The sequence below is a fragment of the Brassica napus genome, chromosome A10, assembly GCF_020379485.1.
Source record: "Brassica napus cultivar Da-Ae chromosome A10, Da-Ae, whole genome shotgun sequence".
Taxonomy (NCBI): Eukaryota; Viridiplantae; Streptophyta; class Magnoliopsida; order Brassicales; family Brassicaceae; genus Brassica; species Brassica napus.
The window spans coordinates 3,102,719-3,125,091 of NC_063443.1; the positions used below are offsets into that span (position 1 = coordinate 3,102,719).

Sequence of the window (22,373 nt, forward strand, 5' to 3'; positions counted from 1 at the left end):
TATATATTAAAATAAAAATTTAAATAATGATATTACAAATAAGAAAAATAATGTATCACAGTATAAAATTTCTGTTTTCAACATATAAAATTTAAAATTTTTATAATATTTTGACAAAAACAAATAATGCTGTATTCCCTGCAGAAACATATGCATTTTAATATAATTTTAAAAATTATTATGATATTTGCTCATATGTAATTTTAAATAAGAAATACATTGATTTAAAAAAAAAAAATTTAAAAAATTCAGTCTATTTCAAATCTATTGAAAAAAATAGATTAATCCCCAAAAAATATAGCTAACAAATGTACTCACCGGTGATATTCAAGTGGCATATGTAGTCTAACAAATTTAATACTATAAACCACATATTTTCACACCAAAAATATTATATTGTAAAGAATTAAACACCAGTTTTTAACTTCCACCTAATTCCATACATTATAAGTATCATAACCTATTATCCTTCAATAGAGCTAGGTTAGTGGGTCAAACAGCCCCGCTAAACCATGGGTCGATTCATTTTTTGACTCAAAATTTTGACCTGCATCTATGGATACGCTTAAATTGGCTGATACAGAGTCAACACTGTGGACTGAGGCACAAGTAGTGAATGACCAGAGGAAGACACCACAAATAATAGATGCGATATTGCCGTCGATCCTAGAAAGATGGTGTTTTACAGATGGCTCGTGGAAAGAGGGGGATAGTTTTTCAGGACAAGGTTGGCTTAGTACTTTGGAAGGTTTTGATGGATTGTTGGGGGCGAGGAATGTTACGGCTAGTCTATCGCCTCTTCATGCAGAGATTGAAGCGTTGCTCTAGGCAATGGAATGTATGAGGAATTTACGTTAATTTCAGATTACGTTTGCAACAGATTGTTCTCAATTGGTGAAGATGGTTTCCGAACCAGAAGAATGGTCAGCTTTTGCAAACTATTTGGAAGATATCAAGACCCTGAAAGAGAGCTTCACCGGATCAGAGATTATCTATGTACCACGGATGCAAAATTCAAAGGCGGATCGTCTAGCGCGCAGTGCTAGAAAGCAACCGTCTTTTGTCGTTCACATGGATTCAGATCACCCGGTTTGGTTTACAGAGTCAGTATGAGTCTGTATTGTTGATGACAAAAAAAAAAATTGACATGCATGACCCATAAAGAAAAATTATATACCGCATCCGCTCCGCTCCGCTCAGATTTGTGGGTAATTCACGACACCCGCATATAATATTATTTTGAAAAAGAATTATTTAATGCATTTTCTAAAATATAATATAAATAATATATTTATAATTAAATTTTCTATATCTTTTTTAATTTTTGATAATTTTTTTTAAATCTTATTTTTTTTAAAAATATACTTTTACTTACAAAAATAAATTTTTTTAAAAAAACTTTTTTTTAATAAAAAATAGTATTATGGATTGGCGGGTACCCGCAATTCAAAATCCCCCAATCTGGATCGGCCCCGCATAAAAATCTCATACCCCAAACCTGCGAATCAAAATTTTTAAATAGTTCGATCCACACCCGCCCCGCGTCAGGTCAACAGGGCAAGGCCCGTGGACTATGATTCATATTCCCAGGCCTATCCTTCAATCAAAAAAATCGAAACCCATATCCACACAGATAATGGTTTGACTTGCTTTAATGGTTTAGTTCCTAAACTGATATCAATATAGTTGGAATTGAAATATAATTTAAATCGAACTAACATGAGATCAAACTACAAACCGACTCACCCTTCTAAAAAAGCTTTGGCAAGACCAAACTAATTTCCAAAATCAATTTTCTTCCCTACAAAATCTAAATTCGAAAACTCCAAGACCTTATAAACTGACTATAAACCAATATGTGTTGGTTTAAATTTGTATCTTAAACATTAAACTAGATTTTGACCCATATTAAATGTGGGTTATGTAATTTTAAAACAGATAAATAAAATGATAAAATAATAAATTAAGATTTTATTATTTTTTTAGTGTTGGACAAAATATCCAAACCCGAATAACTGAACCGAACCCCATACAAAAAGGTATCTGAACAGAAAACTGCTAAGATATCCAAATAGATCCAAAACTTTTGTATATAAAGAAGAAGATACCCGACTTGAATCGAGATATTTTGGATACCCGAGTAACAATTCTTTATTAAATATATTAATTATTTTTAAGTCAAATATTCTAAAAATATTCAGCATACAAAAAAAACACTCAGAATTATCCAAATAATTTGGAAGATATCTAAAAGTAAATGTCCAAAAAATATTCAAAACATGAAATTAGCTAAGAATAACTAATTTCATGTTAATTTTAGATTTTTAGCGTACAATATTCAAATTTATATGTTGCATATTTTCTGAATTAGTTTATATAATTTAAATGGATATCTGAACTTAGACTGAATCTGCAAAGATTTGATACGAACCCGAATCAAAATTTATAAATAGGTTTTATGGCTCTGAGAGGAAGACTCTCGTGGTATGTATCAACAGAAGAAGGCCTTGAACTAACAGAAGAAAAATTGTGCTGTAGATGAATGATTAAGAGAATGTATAAAACTAGTGATGTTCTTTTTAAACACATTTTTGTTTTTCTCTGTGTCTCTATACTTTCTTGCATGATCCGAATATCTAATACTATAAAGTTGGCTTTTCTCCCTCCTTAGAGTGCCACATCATCGGTTAGAAGGGGGCATATGCTGACACGTCAGCTTCTCTATCTGAAAACGCAAATGTTTCGTCTCTTCGAGAATTTCTTAATGGGCCAGTTATTATAGCTACTACACGACACTAAACTTAGTCTTAACATTATAATTGCATGTTTGACCATTTTGTAAACGATGGGCTACTAGGTGAATTTAATTATAACGAGAAGCCCATCTACGTTCTGTAGTCTTATTCTTCCTGAACCTTGTGTTGTCTAACCGAAGAAGAACGCAGAGTGACAGTTGAGAATTCTTTCCTTCGATTTTCAAAGACAAGTAACGCCTTCCCATAGCATTCAATTTCTCCCTGTAATGATTGCAATAACAACCATTAAACCACTCTCTCCACTCCTTCGTATTGATTTCATTATACATCCATGGTAACGCCAGAATGTCTAAAACCTAGGGTTATAAATACGCTGGAGGCAGGACATGTCAATCATCTCTCCCAACAAAACATTCTAAACTTTCGAATCCAAGCTCACCTACCTCCGATGGCCACCTCACGTATCATTCTCAATAATTAGAAAACCGGGCGTTGCTCTAACAAAGCGGAGATCTGTATGCTCTGATTCTGGGAAGCCCGTAATGTCAAGAAAGGAGGTATAAAAAGTGGGATTCAATCCGCTGCCATATGAGGTATTTGCTCTCCACTGCGATGTTAGTATATCAATCCATCCAATTGGTTAATCTAAAGTTTGTCACCAAGGTCAACAATTTACTTTCATTCTTTGCCGTTTGTATATTATGAGTTAAACAAGCGAAGGGATATGATCAACTCATTCAGTTTTGAATATAAATTTATAATGTATATTAAGAACTTTAGTGCCTTTTCAGCAAAAGTTGACTATGGAAGATCAAAACAAGCACTTCACTACAACCAGAGGCCATGCCGGCCCGATTGTGGGAAGAAAAAACTCAGGTCCTGAGATAAAGAATTCTTCGTTACGTTGCAGTATCTATATCTGTTTTTCTTTATCATATCACCATCAGCTAACTTGAGTCTATATGTTCAGAAAAAGTAACAATGAGGAAAAAGAAGGGCTCACTGGTTACTGGTACTTTCCAAAACCAGATCTTCCAGAAATAATACTCGCCCAAGGATACTTTGATAGCAGCCGAGCTTCTTAGCCGGAGGTACTAAGTTATGGGTCTTGAAATGTATCAACTTTTCTGTTTTGGATCAATAAAATTTATTCCATTTTTGCAGATAATGTTTCAGTCATTGGCCAAAGATGGAACTATCCAAGTAATGAAAAAATCATAGACTTTGTTCAGGAAAGTATATGCTATGCTAATCAAATAAATACATAATTTAGTTTCATGCGAGTCATTTGTAAAACTTCATTGATAACATATTTCAGGCTTACCTTACTGTAAAATGATTTTAGCTACTGTGTGATATATGTTACAGATTACCGATCATGTGGAGATTGAGATAAAGGTTATGACTGTTGTCTACGAATCTCAGAGATAGCTTGAGCAGAACATAAGTGGGAAAATCAAATATTCACGGCTCTTCATCAGCCAGGAATGGCAAATACGACCAGCCTTTTTCTTGATTCAGCCCACTGATGTATGTTTGGGTGATTGCAAAATTACCAGTGTAAACATTTCAATTGACCCCACATATTGTATGTTTTTTGTTTCCATATTTGTGATCGTGCAGTTGAAGACCATTAAAAAAATTACCAGTGTAAACATTTCAATTGACCCCACATATTATGTTTTCCCACTTGAAACAAATGAACTCGGTATAGTTGCCGCATGAGAAAATAATTTCAAATTCAGACCTCTCTATTGTATAGATGTTATTGAACTTACGTATATAAGAAAATCAAATTTGTAATCGACTATCAAATGTTTGGAAAGAAACAAAACTTTTTATATTTTAGATTTCTATCGTATTCATTTATGTCAACTTATTATTCCCACCCAAACATATTTCATGGAATCATTCCTAAATTAACATCAACCTCATGATCTTCTAAGAAATAGTAACCTCTTTGGATGTTTTTAATATATTCTTCACACAACTATTTAATATTCACAAATTATGTCCTCAAGAAATAATAATATATAGTCCAGACCTTGATTCTTCAAGACTTCCGTAATGAGGAGTTTGGAATCAAACGTTTAGGTAAAAAGTGCTCCACAATATAAATTATACCCATGCAAAACTTACAACAATACACAACACATGTTGATAAGGCTAGATGCTAAGATGAGACGACAATCACCAATCACACGGGATCCAAAATTCATGCGACACCAACAGAAATAACATATAAGTAGAGATGGAAATCAGCATGATATCCATAACTGTAAAAATATCTATATATTTAAATAATATGGCTACATAAACACACCAAAAAACATAATTCAGATCCAAGAACGATCACATTTAATTAATAAAACTAAATCTGTGAACAAAGATATTGTCTACACTTAAACTGTCATGTATTTATATGACCACCGTCATACAACGTAGTGGGACATTATCGCAATAAAATAGAAGTGATAATAATCACCCGAATAACAGAATCAGGAAGGCTGCAGGAAGCTGAAATCATGCTTAATGAAGATAACAAAATCAAATCACCAATCTAAAGAGACACACTAAATGCCCGAAAAAGTGAATAGCTGAATTAATATAAGATCTATAGTCTTATGAATAATTTATTTAAATCAGTTATTAATTATGATTTTAGTTAAATATCTATTGTCTTATGAATTAATACAAAAATTCATTACATTTTTCGAAATTTAGAAGAAACTGTTTGATCAAATTATTAACATAGTTCATTTGGTTTTCAAAAATATTGACATATATAGATTCAAACAAACATGTATATATATAAAGTATAGTAGTTATTATTAGGTTTTAATTCTGCTTACCTAACTTAAAGTAATTTACTAATAATAGATTAGCTATTTTTCCATCGTTTCAATTTATAATTTGAGAAAATAAAAGAAGAAGATTGTGTTATTAAAGAAAAATACATATATTTACTGTGTTAAATATAATCAACTACTGTTTTAAATAAATAATTCAATATATAACTATTAAAACTAAAGTAGACAAATATTAAAAAGTAAAATAATTACACTTTCATGATTTTTAATGGTGAAATAAATATATGATATGTAAAAAGAAAAATAAAACAAATAATAGAAATATAAAAAAAGTATTACTTTTAATTGAAAATAAAGTAAATATTTAAGATTCATGTTTCTCCACTATATTAAAAAAAATACATAAAAAATAAGATGGTATCAGATACTTCAGTCAATACTTATAACTCAGACGAAAGCATTGACAACTATGACGGAAACTCTTCAGACACAAATCCTCCTGTAACCTTAGCCTATTATATTTTGCAGCGGAACCACTCATGATGATGAATCAACACATTCAATTAATGAATCAATGTTTGGATAATGACAATCCAGAGGCTCATTATATTGAGGGGTTAAATCAATACTTCTTCCAACACAAATCTATCAACGGACTCAACCATCTTCACCAATCCGCATATCTGAACTATGACAACGATACATGATACATATCTTTATGGTAAATTAATTTTGTGCAAATGCATTTTTGAAGAAGATAAATATTTTTTGGATAAGCTATCATGAAAAAATAATCAATTCAAGTCCGATCAATGCTAGAGCATGATTAAGAATTCACTTACTGGATTCGTGAAATGAAGCCTCCAATAAGTTGCCACATCTTTGACATATACAAAATATGCGAAGATTGTTAATAGTTTAAGAGGATGAAACAATTTATTATCTTTCTTCAAACAAGATATTAACAAAACAAACACAAACATTTACATGTTTCCTTTTCAAACATCATCTTTACTTTGTTTAAATTTCAACTGAATTTACTTTGTTACGATTATCAATTTTTTATACTATTTTTATTAAATCTATCAGTCACAACCACTTATGTTATTCCACATTGACCTAAGTTATTTCAAAACAAATTAATACACTATTGTCGTTAACCACTATCGATCAGAAAAAAAAAAAAATTCTCTTTCCACATATATTTATCTTTAATTTTTTTAAACATATTTTTTTTAACAAAAACCACAAAACAAATTGTTAATCATTTAACAATAAAAAAGACGAACCCGGCGCGTAGCGCCGGAAAGCCACTAGTATTTATATATAATTGTGTTTGAATTCTTAACTTGCATGAAACAAAACGCGCCACTAGTGGTTGCTTGTTTCGTAGTATGGTTAAGAAGCTGCTTGGAAAAATCTAAAAGATATTTTATATATTCCTAATTTCCTATTCTCTAATTGTTTTTAATTGAATCGTTCTCTTTATTTTAAATAATATATAATTAAAATTAAGCGACGTGTGAGCAAAAAAGTAAAGAATATTATATATATATATATATAAGATTTGGAAATACCAAAAAGAAAATATAAGATTTTGAGATGATCTTAGCCTCTTAAAATTGGTATTATGGTATTTTTCATTGGTCAAATCTCTATAATATTATTTGAGAAGTCAGTTTCTTATGTGTCACTCTCACGTTAACTCTCACGATGGTTGATTACACTGATACCCTTAATGAATTAAAAATATTACATGTAACATACTATTATTTATTTTTTTGTTTAGTGTCCTTTTTAAAATTTTCCAAAAAACATATCCATATAATAAAAAAGGAAATTATTTTATAAAGTAAAAAAACGAATTGAAAAACAAAAATATATGTATATATAATATGATTTCATAAAAAAAAGGAAAGGTCACAAAATAATAATATTACATTTAAAAAATATTTTCATATTACATAAATTATACTTTTGAAGTAGTAAAATACCTTCTTTATATCTATATTTTCTTAGATGAAAAATATAAATGTACATAATGTTAGAGAAAAAGACCAAAATAGCACTAAATCAAGTTTTTGTTCCCAAACTAGCACTCAAGGTCAAAAGTCACAAAAATAGCACTCAAGAGATGGGGTTTAGGGTTTAGAATTTAGGGTTTAGGGTTTAGAGTTTAGGTTTTAGGGTTTAGAGTTGAGAAGTGAGGTTTTGGGGATAAGATTTCAAATTTTGAAAAATAAAAAAATTTAAATTTTTCAAAAGATAAAATGCTATTTTGGTCATTTTAGTTTTTGAGTGCTATTTTTGTGATATAAACTTAGAAATGTGCTATTTTGGAGATTTGCCCCATAATGTTATTAGAAAAAAAATATTATCTCTTTTAAAACATAATTTTAAGCAATACAAAAAAATTCAAAGTAGTAGAAATGTTTATAAAAATAGTTTATAATTAGTATTATTGAAATGTTTTATTTATTTCGTATATTTAGTTGACTATAATAGCTTTCAATTACAGCAAAAAATATTGATAAACTTTATTTTACTTATATAATATTATTTTCAAATACAATCATAATTTTGTTTACTACTTACTTTTAAGAGTTATTAAAAAAAACTAAAAATAAATTTTAAAAATAGTTACAAAATAGTTTAATGAGGTAGATATATCATATTTTATAATTATTGAAGTTATTTGCTTTCTTAATATTAAGTTTGATTTTAAATTTTATGTTTGTGGAACTTAATAGAACCATAATCAAAATACCAAAGCAAATCTGAATTCTCATTTTTAAAATTATTTAAAATAAATTTCAGTTTTCATTCAACAAATCAAAGGCATAAAATTATTTAGAATTTATAAAATATTTAATTATTGTAAATAATGAGACAGCGTTGCCTATTGCTACTGTTATGAAGTTGGTAGAGAAGGGAGTTAGGAACAAACTGAGTGTACTGAGAAGAAAGCATGTAAAAGGGTGGGAAAGTGGACTTCAATTTTGGTTTAGCACTCATCTTTAATCAAGTTTGTATTAGTTTAAAGTTTGTAGGAAGATATGAAGGTTAAAATAGAGGTTCACACTTGATGTAATAAGGTTTTTTTTTATGAATAAATTTAACATTCATTCAAAAAAAATAATATTGATATGTGTTGATGAGCTTCCAAAAATGTGTTATCTACTTATTTCTTATAGTGGTTTTTGTCTTTTTACTTCTATTCTCTCTGCTCTGTATTGGTCTTCCCTTGTTTTAGAAGGCAAGCATTTGAACTATTGCTCTCAATGAAATCCAGTGTTAAAAAAAACATCAACATTTAATTTGATAAATATTATAAAAATACATGGACATTTCAACGATAAACAAAATTGATTTGATTTTACTTAATTATAATAAAAATAATTATAGCTCATTTTGAATTTGAAAGAATATATTTAACTACAATATCTAAAATCATAAATTTAACTACGATAATAATATATAATTTCATAAGAATAGTAATTTTTTTTATAAATATAAATCATAGGACAACTCAAAACATATTAAAAATGAAAATAAAATATTAACCAACTGTTACAATTTAATACTTTTTTAAAATTTATATATATGCATGAGACTTCAGAATATTATCGCTATTATTAATTTATTTAATTTGGAATCACACAATTTAGTTTATTTTTTATTTCATTCTGAGCACAATTTATCTTAAGTTATACATAATCTTTATAAAATATATTTACATTTCTAAGACAACAACCACCTAAATGAAAAAAAAATTATTCAAAATTTTTAATATAGTTAGAATAAAAATATTACAGTTGAATTGAGAGATGCAATCCAACTTACCCAAATGATAACTAAATTGACTGTAAAAACAGCAAAACCGATTAGATATAACATATATAAAATAATATGTATAATTAAAGTAATATAATATTATTAATATAAATGATGCATACAAATTATAAATTAATTTAAAATTAAAAGTAAATAGCAATCAATTATTATAGTATATTTAATTTAAAAATATTTATATTCGTGCATTAGCACGGGAAAATCACCTAGTTTCTTAAATAGTCTCCTTTTACTTTTGTTTTCTAATAAGTAGTTTTTCTAAAGTCAAAGTGACCAAATTAGGTTCTATAAAAAATATAAAATAACAATTATATTTACATATAATATATCTACTAAGGCCGGGCGCCAAGCGGATATTCACAAAAAACTTGGTATTTGTGTTTTGCTTCGTACGTTACGAATATCTAATTTTTTTATTTTCTTTGTTTCAAATATTTACGGATATTTGTGAATACTTGTGGATATCTCATACGCTTTTTTTAAACAAAAATAAATCTAGAAAATGATAATAAAAAGCACAAGTAAATCTAGAAAAATGATAAACTTTGTATATTTTTTTTTCTTGATTTAATATTTTCATAAAAGTGTGCAATCAAATTTATCAAATTTATGTTAGAAACAGTAATAACATAAAATTTTATATTTAAATTTCATGTTTAACCATAGACTGACATATATGTAACTATATCTATGTCGGAGTGGAGTGGATATCCGCTACTTAAAATTTTAGTATTTGTAATTTGATTCTTTTTAACTGATATTGAATGTAATATTTGTTTTGCTCCGATAATTTACGGATATCCAGATTTTTCGGACTGAATAAAACCGAATAACAAATTGAATCAAATTTAACGGATAAAATGTCCGTCCCTAAATTACCTACGCCCTAATATCTACCGTTTCTCAGCATTGCCTAAAATATTCTTTCACTAACTTCATTTCGTGTGTTTTCTGCAAATAAAAGAGGCTAAGTTGAGATATACTGTATAAAGTATAAACAAATATTATGAAAAGAGTATTAATAAATAGATCACATGAATACAATTGTGTATGTTTTTTTTTTTGTCCATGAAATAAACACCATCTCCAATAATCCTCAAAATAAGACCATCAAAAAACGAATAACAAGAAACTTTAGACAATGAATCCAATGTAATCTTTCAGACAACCAACTTTAAAAAAAAATCTCTCATCTCTCATATCACTCCACCGACGCTTTCAACTCAAAAGAATAGACCCAAAACGACTCAGCAAAACCCAACCCCAAGCGATCCCCCGACCGCTTGGAAGATAGATACTGCCAAGACAATGGAAGACTCGAGATGGATGCATGAAAACACTTCAGGCTTATATAACCTTGCCAGGATTTGGCAGAGTAAACTTTGATGCATCTTAAGTTGAGGGAGCAGCCTCTTCGGTTTTCTTTTCTTCATCAGCCTTCTCTGGTTCGCTTTTTTTCTTTTCCTCAGCTTCCACTTCAGTCTTCACCTTCTCCTCTGTTTTTGTCTCTTCCACGGTCAACTTCTCAAGAAGACCAGCTGTTTCAGAGGCATCTTTGCTCTCCTCTTTCTCTACTTCAGATTCAGCAACTTCATTGAACTTTTGCATAAATAATTTGCAGTCTGAAAGCAAAAAGAATTTGATTACCCTTTAGATAGTGAATTAATAATGAGAGACTACTACTGTAAGAAATGGAAAAATCAAGCAATTGACACTTTGACAGTCTAACTCCTGAACACAATAATCAAAACCCTTGAGATCTTCGAAACAGTACCCATTGAACAAAGCTTAAGTTCAAGGTTCTCCTATGGTAATCTAAGGCCGTAACTCTAGCAATTATGTACTCAGAATAAACAAGGCAAACCAAAACCAACGTGCATAAACGGTAATGAAACAAGTGGTAATACGAAAGTGGAGAGGAGACAAGTATAAGATATTGTATGCCACTCAATAGCCACATTCACCAGAAAACAAAGTAACAAGAGCACAATCCAAAATCATACTCACTCTCAATAGAAGCAAATCTGATGCAGAAAAGCTCATCCTTGAGTTCCCCATCAGCAAAGTCACGAGCGTGCCATACACAAGACTTTTCATTTCCAACGTGTTCCTGAACCGCCATGCCCGGTTTAACTGCACAAGATAACAAAGACAAATTCAGTAAAAATTAAATTTAGAAAGTAACCAGTAAGAAACGAAAGTTTACCAAAGTGATTAGCACAGATCCTCAGAGTTTTCGATTGCCTCATAACGAGACGAATCTTGCCAGTATCCTTATGCTTCAAAAGCTTAACAGTACCAGCTCCTCTCTCCTTCCACTGATTCGCTTCCTTGTCGAACCGATACAGCTTCGATTTCCTAAGAGATTCACAAACCAAAATCTTTCAATCAAGACCATCGCTAGAAAAGTTCGATCAGATCTAAGTTGATAGTACGACACTTACAGATCGAGGACGGCGTCTTCGTCTTCCTCACCGGTAGTGATGGCAACCTCCTCAAGCCTAACGATTGGAGCGATCTGAGCTCCTGTGTCCTCGTCCTCGTTGGCTCCGGCCTCTTCCGCGTCTCTGGTCTCGTGCTCGGGTTCGTTGGTCGCCATAGTTTCTGCGGGCCGAGATATCCTCGCGGGTTCGCTCGCTCGCTGGCTACGGTGCGGCTTAAGGGGGAGAGAGAGAGTGAAAAGGTTAGAAGCAAAAACATAAAAACACAATCTTATAATTGGAACTGTAGCGCGTCCAAATGAAGCTAACAATGGGCCGATTTTTAAAGAATACATTATGAGGTCCATATTAGCGTTTTTGAGGCTTTCTAAAATATATATACAAATATAGAAACACGATCTTAATAGCTTCGGAGAAACGATGGAGAACACACAATCTTATTTTTTAGCAAGATATATTTGTCCAAAAAAAATCATTATAAAACGATTATTCTCTTATTTTCCTATACGCCGGAATTTGATGATAGTATATGTTCTAGTAAAATTTAAATAAATTTTATGATCTTGAAAAGTAAAGTATTCGTCTAAAATATGAAGATGCATTAATTTTTTTTCACTCCGGCATCATTGTTCCTAAAATTATTTTAAAAGAAAATAAAATTCCGATATATGGATAAGAATATATTAGCATTTTATATTAGAGGATTTTGTAACATTTTGTATTATATTTGTTGATTTTGAAATAATTTGTAATAATTAGATATAGTATTCTTACATTTTACAAAGAGAGATATGTATACTTGTAATAATTAGATATATGGCTTCAAAATTTTAGAAAGAGAGATATGTATACTTGTAATAATCTTATGATTGGAATTGTAGCGCGTCGAAATGAAGCTAACAATGGGCCAATTTCTAATGAATACACATTATGAGGTCCATATAAGTGTTTTCGAGGCTTTCCAAAATATATATACAAATATAGAAACACAATCTTATTTTTTGCCAAGATATATTTGACCCAAAAAAAATCATTATGAAACGATTATTCTCTTATTTTTAATGTTAAACTCTTCAGTTATTAATTTTATCACAACTCTTCGTCCATTCAAGAATTTAAATTATTTAAATATTAAAATGACTAGCTAATTTAAAAAGACTAGGGCATTGTCTGCACGCAAGCGCGGAGTTGTGGATAAAGTTCTTGTTTCATCTCAATATTTGTTAGGGTTATTGTAGCTGTGAATTTTGCGTTTTGGTATCATTGTTTTTTATCGTTATAGGGTTAGAGTTGTGATGATGAATTGTGTATGCACTGTTCTCCAATCATGAAGGACTAGACTTTGTTAGTTATGTGATTGATATAGTTCGTGGTGTTGCTTACTGTGTCACTCAGACTTTTTGTTTGTTTGTCTTTTTAATTTGTTACTTGTACTGTTGAGGTTACATAAATTATATTAATGTTGTTGAAAGTATATTGTATTTCTAAATATTTTTTTCCAGTTTAGTTGTGTAAGTTATGTGTATTAAGTAATATTTTTTTTAATTCTTATTATGTTGGTTAATATTTTTTTTATTTTTAAACTTGTTGATTTTACTGGACCTTTAGAACAAATACATGAAGACTTATAGAAATAACTATAAAATGAGTGACAATTAGTATTTGGGTCTTAGTGGGTTTTAAACGAATATATGTATTTCTCATAAGAAAACAATAGCATTGGCCTATTGACATTTAGCATGTAAGCTATTTTCATAAGACAAGAGGAGTGAGCAGGTGGAGATGTTGTTGCCGTTTTTGTGTCTGTTAGGATTTTCTCTTGCATCTCCTGGTGTGGTTGTGTTTGTTTTTCTTTTATTTGATGGATAATATATAAACAAATATCATTGTTAGTTGTATTTATTAGAGTTTTTAATTTACTCTGCCTTTTTGTTTAGATAATTTCACTGATCTTGGTTGTCGTCTTCGTCTTCTTCGTAAGCATCTGTGAAAGTAAGTTTGTAAATTGTTAAATAGTTGGCTGTATAGTTTGTATTTTTTTAGTTGACTCAATGTATGTGTCGTTGAGTTTTAGTTGAGTTGATTGGTTTTGGTATATTTATTTTTGAAGTTTATTTGTAAGATTAGACAAAAAGAGAGGTGATCATTAATGATTCGTCTTTTTTGGGATTCTAGTTTTCGGTGTTTTGATTGTTTAGGTTATTGTGGTTTTTTTAAGCTGTAAAATACAAATTTGTGTAAAATTAGATTTTGATAAGTTAGGGAGATAAATAGACGACCACAAATCTTGGGTAGGAAATATTTTTAATTATTGATGTTAGCACAATATATACAGTAATATAAAGGGAATTATGTGTTGATTGTTCCTTATACGGATCAAAGAGGAGATGAATAATGACTCGAGTTGTTTCTTTGGTGAGGTCAGAGTCCTGGACAGAACGAATTTGCCCAACCACATCTGCGAGTTTAAATATCAGTTATGATATCAAAACATAATATAAACCCATATGTAATATGATAATATACCTGGGAGTTCTAGGTTTGTGTTCGCAATCACTTGGAGATTGTCGAACGGTCTAATCTTGACTGGAGATTGATCTAAGGAGCACCCGTGATGACTTCATAAATAATGGTTAGTGAGATGAAACAAATGAGGAATGGATGATCAGTTATCTTGTACATGCTTGAGCATCTAGCAACTTCAAAACGATCGACTTTCACAATGGAATCTGTTTTCAAAGATGGCATGTAATGATTAGCACGTCCGACGGGAGTAAACCCATGAATCACGGAATCTGAAAATAATATTATTCAACAAAGAATCAGGAAATCAATTAAAACAATTATGTTAAATAAGTGTGATAGATCGAAGATTAACTTACCTTTACACTAAGGAAGAGAACCGTGATTCCCACAAATTCCCTATCTTTCTTGAAGTTCAGGGAATCCCAAAAGCAGAGAAAGCCAGAGGCTATGCTCTGACTACTACGACTAAGACGGAGAGACTCGAAGGTTGAGTGACGGACACCGTGATGCCGGTTTGAGGAACTGGAGAGGCAGAGAGAAAAAAATTCTAGAAGATGGTTAAAGCTAAGAGGAATCAATGAATTTTGTGGAGATGCAGATTGGGTTCATCAATGATGAGAATCATAAATATATATGGCTTACAAATCATAAACATTTATGATAAAGCAATTTAAGATGGGGACATGATGAAGAGTTCACCGGTGAAAAAATAGATTAGGAACAGACACACGGCGCAACTTTGTAACTCAAACTTGTTTGAGAAAATGATGCAAAGAACTCAAACTCATGTTCAACTACAACAGTTTACAATAAGGAAAAACTATAATTGTTGCAAAGTTGAACTTTTTCATATAACGTGATGAATCTCATTTAAAAATGAAACTCATAATACACTTGTAGGCCCGACCCTCAGAGGAAGCCGAAGAAGCAAGGACTTTCGACCTTCATAATTATATATTAGGTTCGGCCATCAATGTACAAAGTATCATTTAGTTTAGTGTTATAAATGTTGGTGTTTATATCTCAATAACCCGGGTTCAAATCATGGGCTTGACACTTTTCACACTTTTTAAAAGCAGGATCCACAAAACGCTAACGTGACGCGCTGAGAAGTGAGCAAAAACTCAACTATTATAATCTACATTTCCATTAATTTGTTCAAATTAAAAGCCATTGTTAAAACTTATATATCTTATTCAAACATAAACATTGTGTTGGATATAATCTTTATTTTGTAAGTTTTTAAATTAAATACATTTTTCAATTTTATAGTTAAAGCTACATTAAATCACTAATATTCTTCTCTTTATACTATTATTATTTATGTTTCAAACAATATACTCTTTTGTTTATATTACTATCTATATTTTCAAACAACACTATAATTAGTTTTGTGTCCAAACAATATAAAACATTAGATCTCATCTTTTTAACAATTTCTAACCGTTTTTTTCAAATTATTTAGATAAATTAAATAATTGAAAATTCAAATCTATATAAAATAAACAAAAATAAATCGAATATATTCTTTACATGTTTAAATACTACAAAACATTATAATAAATAATAAATCAATTCAAATTATTTAGATAAATTAAATAATTGAAAATTCAAATATTTATAAAACAAATAAAATAATCGAATATATTCTTTACATGTTTAAATATAACAAAAACATTATAATAAATAATAAATCAATTAAATTAACGGATTATTATATTTATATTTCCTAAATAATGGCTAGATTATTTATCAAGTAACATAATAATTCAATAATTGATATTACATAATATATATAAACATTATACATTGTACAAAAAATATAATAACAAAAATAATCTGAAAATGTTCAAAATATATATTATCTAAAGAAAAATGGTTACCACAAATTGCTAACAACGAATTTAAACCGATTATAATATAAACCAAATTATTAAAAAGATATGTTACATAAAACAATTATAATAAAATTAATTAAGCTATATAAGAAATATGATCAAGAAATATTTATAGTTCTTAATTATTTTATATCTATTATTTTCTTTATTAAAATTTTGTAGAAACGTCATAATTTTGTAAAATTGCAAAAAAAAAAAAAAAATTAAAATTTGAATTAAAATGTGACAATTTATGAAACTATAATGATTTAGATCAAATTGGATCACATCTCGGTCATCCATCGGTTCAAGTGGTTAGTTTCGGGTTAAAGTGATGTTTTAAATATGGATATTATAAAAAATCTAAATCGAGTTATCGGGTCACTGGATTAACCGATTTGACAGCGGGTTCGGATCGAATGTAAAAGCACTGTTTTAAATGCAAAAATATTTTAAATACATAAAATTGTTATAAATTAACAAAATATTTGTTAAGATATTAGTGAAATTTGTGTTTTCAAAGCGTGGATCAAAATCTAGTTGAATGTTAAAAGCTTATCTCTTCTTGATATATTTAGGTGGTGTTATTCAATAGTGGATTTAAAGTTAATTCTATATATTTTATAATCTATTTTTATTCAATGATTGATTTTAAATTCTATACTCAAATCTAGTGTTATTTGTTATTACTTTTAAAATATCTCAACTTAATGATTTTAAGTCTAGTGTTATTAATTTTTAGATTTACATTCTCTTCATTAAAAAAAATTAAAATCCACATCGTTATTCAATCAAATATTTGAATGCAAAAATTGAAATCTAGTGTTATTCATGTTTGATAAAATTCTTAGAATCATTTGATTTGAAAGCTGTTTGAATGGTTTGAATCGAGTTTTATGTGTAAACTAAACTAATCAAAATCTAACGTTTTACCATGAGATTTTAAATTTTTTCTTACTCAAATAAAAAACAGTATTATTAGTCACTATCTATCAGTTTTAATCATCATCACAAAAATCATTGTCACAAAATATCCCTCGAAAAATAACTATAGCATGCATGCGTGTAACACATTGACCATCATTTCTATTATGACATTGTTTTATAATTCATTCAAACAATTATTTTCATTTTAACCAAGGTCGAACAATTATTGTAGAAGTTTGAAACATTGGTAGATTTGTCAATCATTTAATATTTGATTTAATTCTAGTATATGAATTATGATGAATTTATAAATACAATGATATAGATTTAAAAATCTAGATTCAAACGAATAATGAATCAATTTGAAATGGACAAAATCTGATGTTTTCAATATCTAATGGAGTTGATTTAAATTCCAATAACTCCCCATTAATTTAAATTATTTTGTGTGGATAGAAAATTCCTGGTATTATATGTCCTGCTTTGACTACTACTCACTTTCAATAGTCAAAACAATATAACCTTTTGCATAACAAAGAAATATATATTAAATCAAGAACTTGGTTTACTTTCCATGTTTTTTGTTTGACCAGAGCGCAAATGACATCTTGCACGTACATGTATCAGAAAATGCTTTAAATATTAAATTGTTTTCCATTTGTAGTAAATGTCAAATAAAACCATAATTAAAAATAAAATTGTATTCATAAAATCGAACTAGGGTTTGAAATTTTGGTATAAAAACACCACGGCTCAGATCACTTGTCTCTATCTTTCACACCTCTTCATTTTCATAGTCTTTCCCTCATCTGTTGAGAACCTCACATCTTTTCTTCTCCCGTATAGTTGTCAAATTTAAAACATATCTTCCCCTCATGTCTCTTCCGCAAAACCCCTTCACTTCATCAACAAGACCATCCATGAAGAAATCACCATCGTTAGAGAAAGAAGGCAACCAGATGCATATCAAAAACGTCGACCGAATCAGCAAACTTCCGGACGATATGTTGCTCAAAATAATAAAGAGCTTGTCAACAGAGGAAGCGGTTCAGACAAGTTTGTTGTCCAAACGGTGGGAAGGTGTTTGGAAGCAAATGCCTTATCTCTTCTTCGATATGAAAAATGCTCTCAAGGTGGAGTTGCCTCTAGCCGAACAATCCCATTTCATTGCCCAGTTGATAACCAAGGTTCGTTAATTTTCTATACTTCTACTCATTCATTTCCACGATAACAAATAATAACATGATATTTCATGGGAAAATAATACATAATGATATATTACAAAACAAATTATTGATATTTCGAAAAATAGATCATCAAAATAGATCATCAATATTTTCGAGAAATAGATCATCATTATATATTGACTAAATGTAATGAGAAACGACGATAAAAAATTATGTCAACATATATGGTTGTATGATATGTTGTATCTTTCGATCCACTGGTTTAACAATTGATCAACTCTAGATATACAAAAAAATATTTATCAGCTAGATTAATCAAATATATAAACCTCTAGAAATTGTCTCAATTGTTTTCTTTAAAGTCCCAAGGTTATATGATATTAATGAATTGGATTTATATACAAATTATATTGTCTATGTGTGTAGCTATTTTTTAATCGCTAATGTTCTTTCTCTTTCCTCAAGGTTATAAACAATCACAGTGGCAATCTGGAGCACTGCAAAATCCTGCATATGACACCCCAAACTCAAGATGGTACGCTGGAAACTTGGATCCGATCATTGATCCACGTGAAACACAGTAAATGTCTCGAACTTAAGAGATTTCGTGTTAATCGTCCTGGGAGAGCTCGTGTGCTCCACTTACCCCCAAACATATTTTCACATCCAATGCTCACATCACTCCTTCTGTCTCGATACCAATTTGAGTCTGCACATGCCTTTAACAATTGCAATAACCTCATTATTCTTAAACTTTTTAAATTCAAAGTTGAAGGTGATGTGCTCAACACAGTCATTGCATCGTGCCCCTCCCTCAAGATGCTGGTACTAGAAATCTTCCAAAACAGCCGAACTGGCTGTCTGAAGATTCATAACAACAACTTAAAGTTTGTGCATTTGACTTGCACTGAAATTGATAACGTTGAAGTGTCTGCAGCTCTTCTGGACATACTCTCTATTCACAATGTTAAACTTAGTAGGGGGGTTAATATCGTTCTTGACGCCCCAAGATTACTTCAGTTTAGTCAAAGATTGTGGAAGGTATGTCAAAGTTTGCCTCACATAGTCTACAATATCTCATGCGACACTCAGGTACGAGCACACACAATTACACTTACACACACACACACATATATATATATATATATATATATATATATATATATATAATGGAGGATTAATTAGAATATTGTTTAACATGCTTAATTTGCTAATTTGAATTGAAGGGGAATGAAAACATTGGGCATGAATTCGTGATGAACATAGAAAATTACTTCATGGTTGTGTTTGCAACTTTGGCGGTGAATGTGGATATGATGAATCCAAAAGAAGTTTACATGCTAAAGCAAGTTTTAGAAGCATGGGCTAGAGACTTGCAAATTCTCCAGATCTTCTTTAAGGTACATTCATCTTATGAATCAGTTCTTATTAGATAAAGTTGATCATTTTTCTCCCGTTTATCAGATTTTCTTATAAAACATGATACATGTTTATATGTGTGTTTGTTCTTGTATATGTAGGATAACGATATTGACAAGAAAGAAGGTGAATCTTCTATTGACGGAATACAAAATAAGTGGGGAAATTACTTTTTCGATATTGATTTCCGTGTGAAAAGTGTGTTTTTGTATAACTTCAATGGTTCGGATGAGGATCAATTTGCTTTGGCTGCAAGTTTTGTGATACAAGGGAAGATGATGGAAAGTTTGACGATCGATACGTCTTCGCTTCCTGCAAACAAAACGTTGGCGATAGATACTGTAGTGGCGAAATTGATGAAACTTCCAAAAGGTAACAAGAACCTTAATATTAAATACATTTGATTGAATTTGATTCAATCTAGTTATTGGGTCACATGAAAAAATCTATACTTTCCCTTTATTTGAGTAAGGATAAATTACATGGGTTAAACATTCAAGTAATATGTTTGGTGATTTTATGTTTTAATATTTGGGATTTGTCTTGTATTAATCTGAATATTGTGAGTTGTTCCATTAAGTTATTATCATGATCAATACTTTTTCAGAACAATTAACGTGTTTTCAAAAGGGATAAAGTATTTTCAATTATATTATACTGCTGAGTGCTGACAAAAATCAACATAACATTAAAAAAATTATGTAAGCTTTCTCTAAACTTAATTTGGCCACTGCGTCAAATTTTTATTTGTTAGAAGCAGTTTAGGGTTACAACATTACAAATATGGCATTTTAAAAACGTAGGTGAAATACTTGTAGTATGTTCCTCCAGTAACCGGATTGTTGGCAATTACTTACCATTTCTGTGTATATATAGTTAGTTTCTATTTTTCATATTTAGACCTTAGAAACCCTAACATGAATGATGAATCAACGTATCTCCCCTTCTAAAGCACAAAACATAAGTCTCTCTTCTCCATCTGCTTATGAAGCCACAACAATTCTCACAATGTGTTTTACATTTAAAACTTTTTGGTAGCTCAATCATATCGGTTTACCATCTGATCATGCAATTGCATGATAGACGAAGAGATATAAAACTAAAATGATGGCTTAAGTTTCCCTCGTAATATTTTTTTTTGTGCAATAAATTTACGTGTTAAACAAAACAAAATGCAAATATTTGGAGCAGAATCTACAAAGTCTGGTCTCAAGTAGTGTATAGCCATGAGTTATCAAGAAGAGACAACAGAATTTGGAGCAGAATCTATAAATCCTGGTCTCAGAACACTCACTTTCATGATTTCATCTCACCACGATAAATGATAGTTTCGTCCAAACTAACAAACAAACAAAAAAAACTAAGGCTTGCATTAAAAGACAACATTTCCTTGCTACAATATTGATAACAAGAAGTAATGAGAGTAGCTTCGGTGGATACACATGTAATTCTATACTAATAAAAGGGACTAGAGACTAATCGAGGCTCCAGAGAGCGTCTACGTCAGCGTATAATCTCTCTTCGAAAAGAAGCCACGTGGCATTAAATCATATCATCAAAAATATTGATATAATGTATATTTTACATTTTAATATTACTGATAATTATTATTCCGAAAATATACATTTACATTTCAATATTGTCATATAAAAATAAAATCATACGAAAATAATATATACAATAATATACGAATAAATAAATACATAATATAAAAAATGGAAAAAATACATTAAGCATTAAACATCTATCTTAAAATGTAAATACACTTTAAAAGTACATTTGGCATTTTATTAGAATCTTAAAATGTAAAATATAGATATTAAGTAAATACATAATATACGAAAATAATATTAATAAGTAAATACATAATATAAAAAATGGAAAAAGTACATTAAACATCTATCTTAAAATGTAAATAAAAAATGAAAAAATGGAAAATATATCTTAAAATGTAAAATATAGATACTAACTAAATATATAATATACAAAATTAGTATTAATAATTAAATACATAATATAAAAAAAGGAAAAATTACATTAAGCATTAAACATCTATCTTAAAATGTAAATACATAATTAAAAATAGAAAAAGTACATTAAACATTAAACATCTATCTTAAAATGTAAAATATAGATTTAAATAAATATGTAATATACGAAAATAATATTAATAAGTAAATACATAATATAAAAAATGAAAAAATCATTAAGCATTAAACATCTATCTTAAAATGTAAATAGAAAATTAGAAAAAAGGGCAATACTACATTAAACAAAAGAAGAAAAATGTATAGTTTTACATCAAACAAGTCCCTATAAAACCCATTATTCCTTTGACCAAAAAAAAACCATTATTCCATTGACATCAATCTTACAACTATCAAACAAGAGTCTAAAGAACTCCAGCAACGAGAGAATATAATATCGTCATCAAGCATAAACCGTAATATTAAGCTTCCGTAAGATTCCCTCTTTCCGTCTGAACCCAAGTAACGAAGTGGATGATAGTTTTCAAAACACATTCAATGCCAGTAAGGCCTGAGCAAAAAAACGGAACCGAAAATCCGAACCGAACTAA

At 29.6% G+C, this 22,373-nt stretch overlaps 2 protein-coding genes and 1 long non-coding RNA gene across 3 annotated transcripts; 2 read left to right on the top strand and 1 right to left on the bottom strand.

The window, feature by feature from the left end:
- Positions 1–213: 213 nt before the first annotated feature.
- On the top strand, positions 214–4,442 carry LOC125579433. The gene is made up of 2 exons (XR_007317467.1): positions 214–3,847; positions 3,921–4,442. It is a non-coding gene; the product is annotated as an uncharacterized LOC125579433 (long non-coding RNA).
- A 5,978-nt stretch (positions 4,443–10,420) lies between these two features.
- On the bottom strand, positions 10,421–12,201 carry LOC106425872 (ran-binding protein 1 homolog a-like). Its single transcript, XM_048743517.1, has 4 exons — positions 11,863–12,201; positions 11,625–11,776; positions 11,426–11,551; positions 10,421–11,040 (listed from the first exon to the last, which is right to left on the bottom strand). The coding sequence occupies exons 1-4, from the start codon at positions 12,192–12,194 to the stop codon at positions 10,811–10,813; spliced, it is 840 nt and encodes a 279-aa protein (XP_048599474.1). The 5' UTR covers positions 12,195–12,201; the 3' UTR covers positions 10,421–10,810.
- Positions 12,202–16,122: 3,921 nt separating this feature from the next.
- Positions 16,123–21,481, top strand: LOC106425866 (putative F-box protein At1g67390). Its single transcript, XM_048743518.1, has 4 exons — positions 16,123–18,376; positions 18,842–19,468; positions 19,603–19,776; positions 19,897–21,481. Exons 1-4 carry the CDS (start codon positions 18,065–18,067, stop codon positions 20,197–20,199), a joined length of 1,416 nt encoding a protein of 471 aa, XP_048599475.1. The 5' UTR covers positions 16,123–18,064; the 3' UTR covers positions 20,200–21,481.
- Positions 21,482–22,373: the final 892 nt, after the last annotated feature.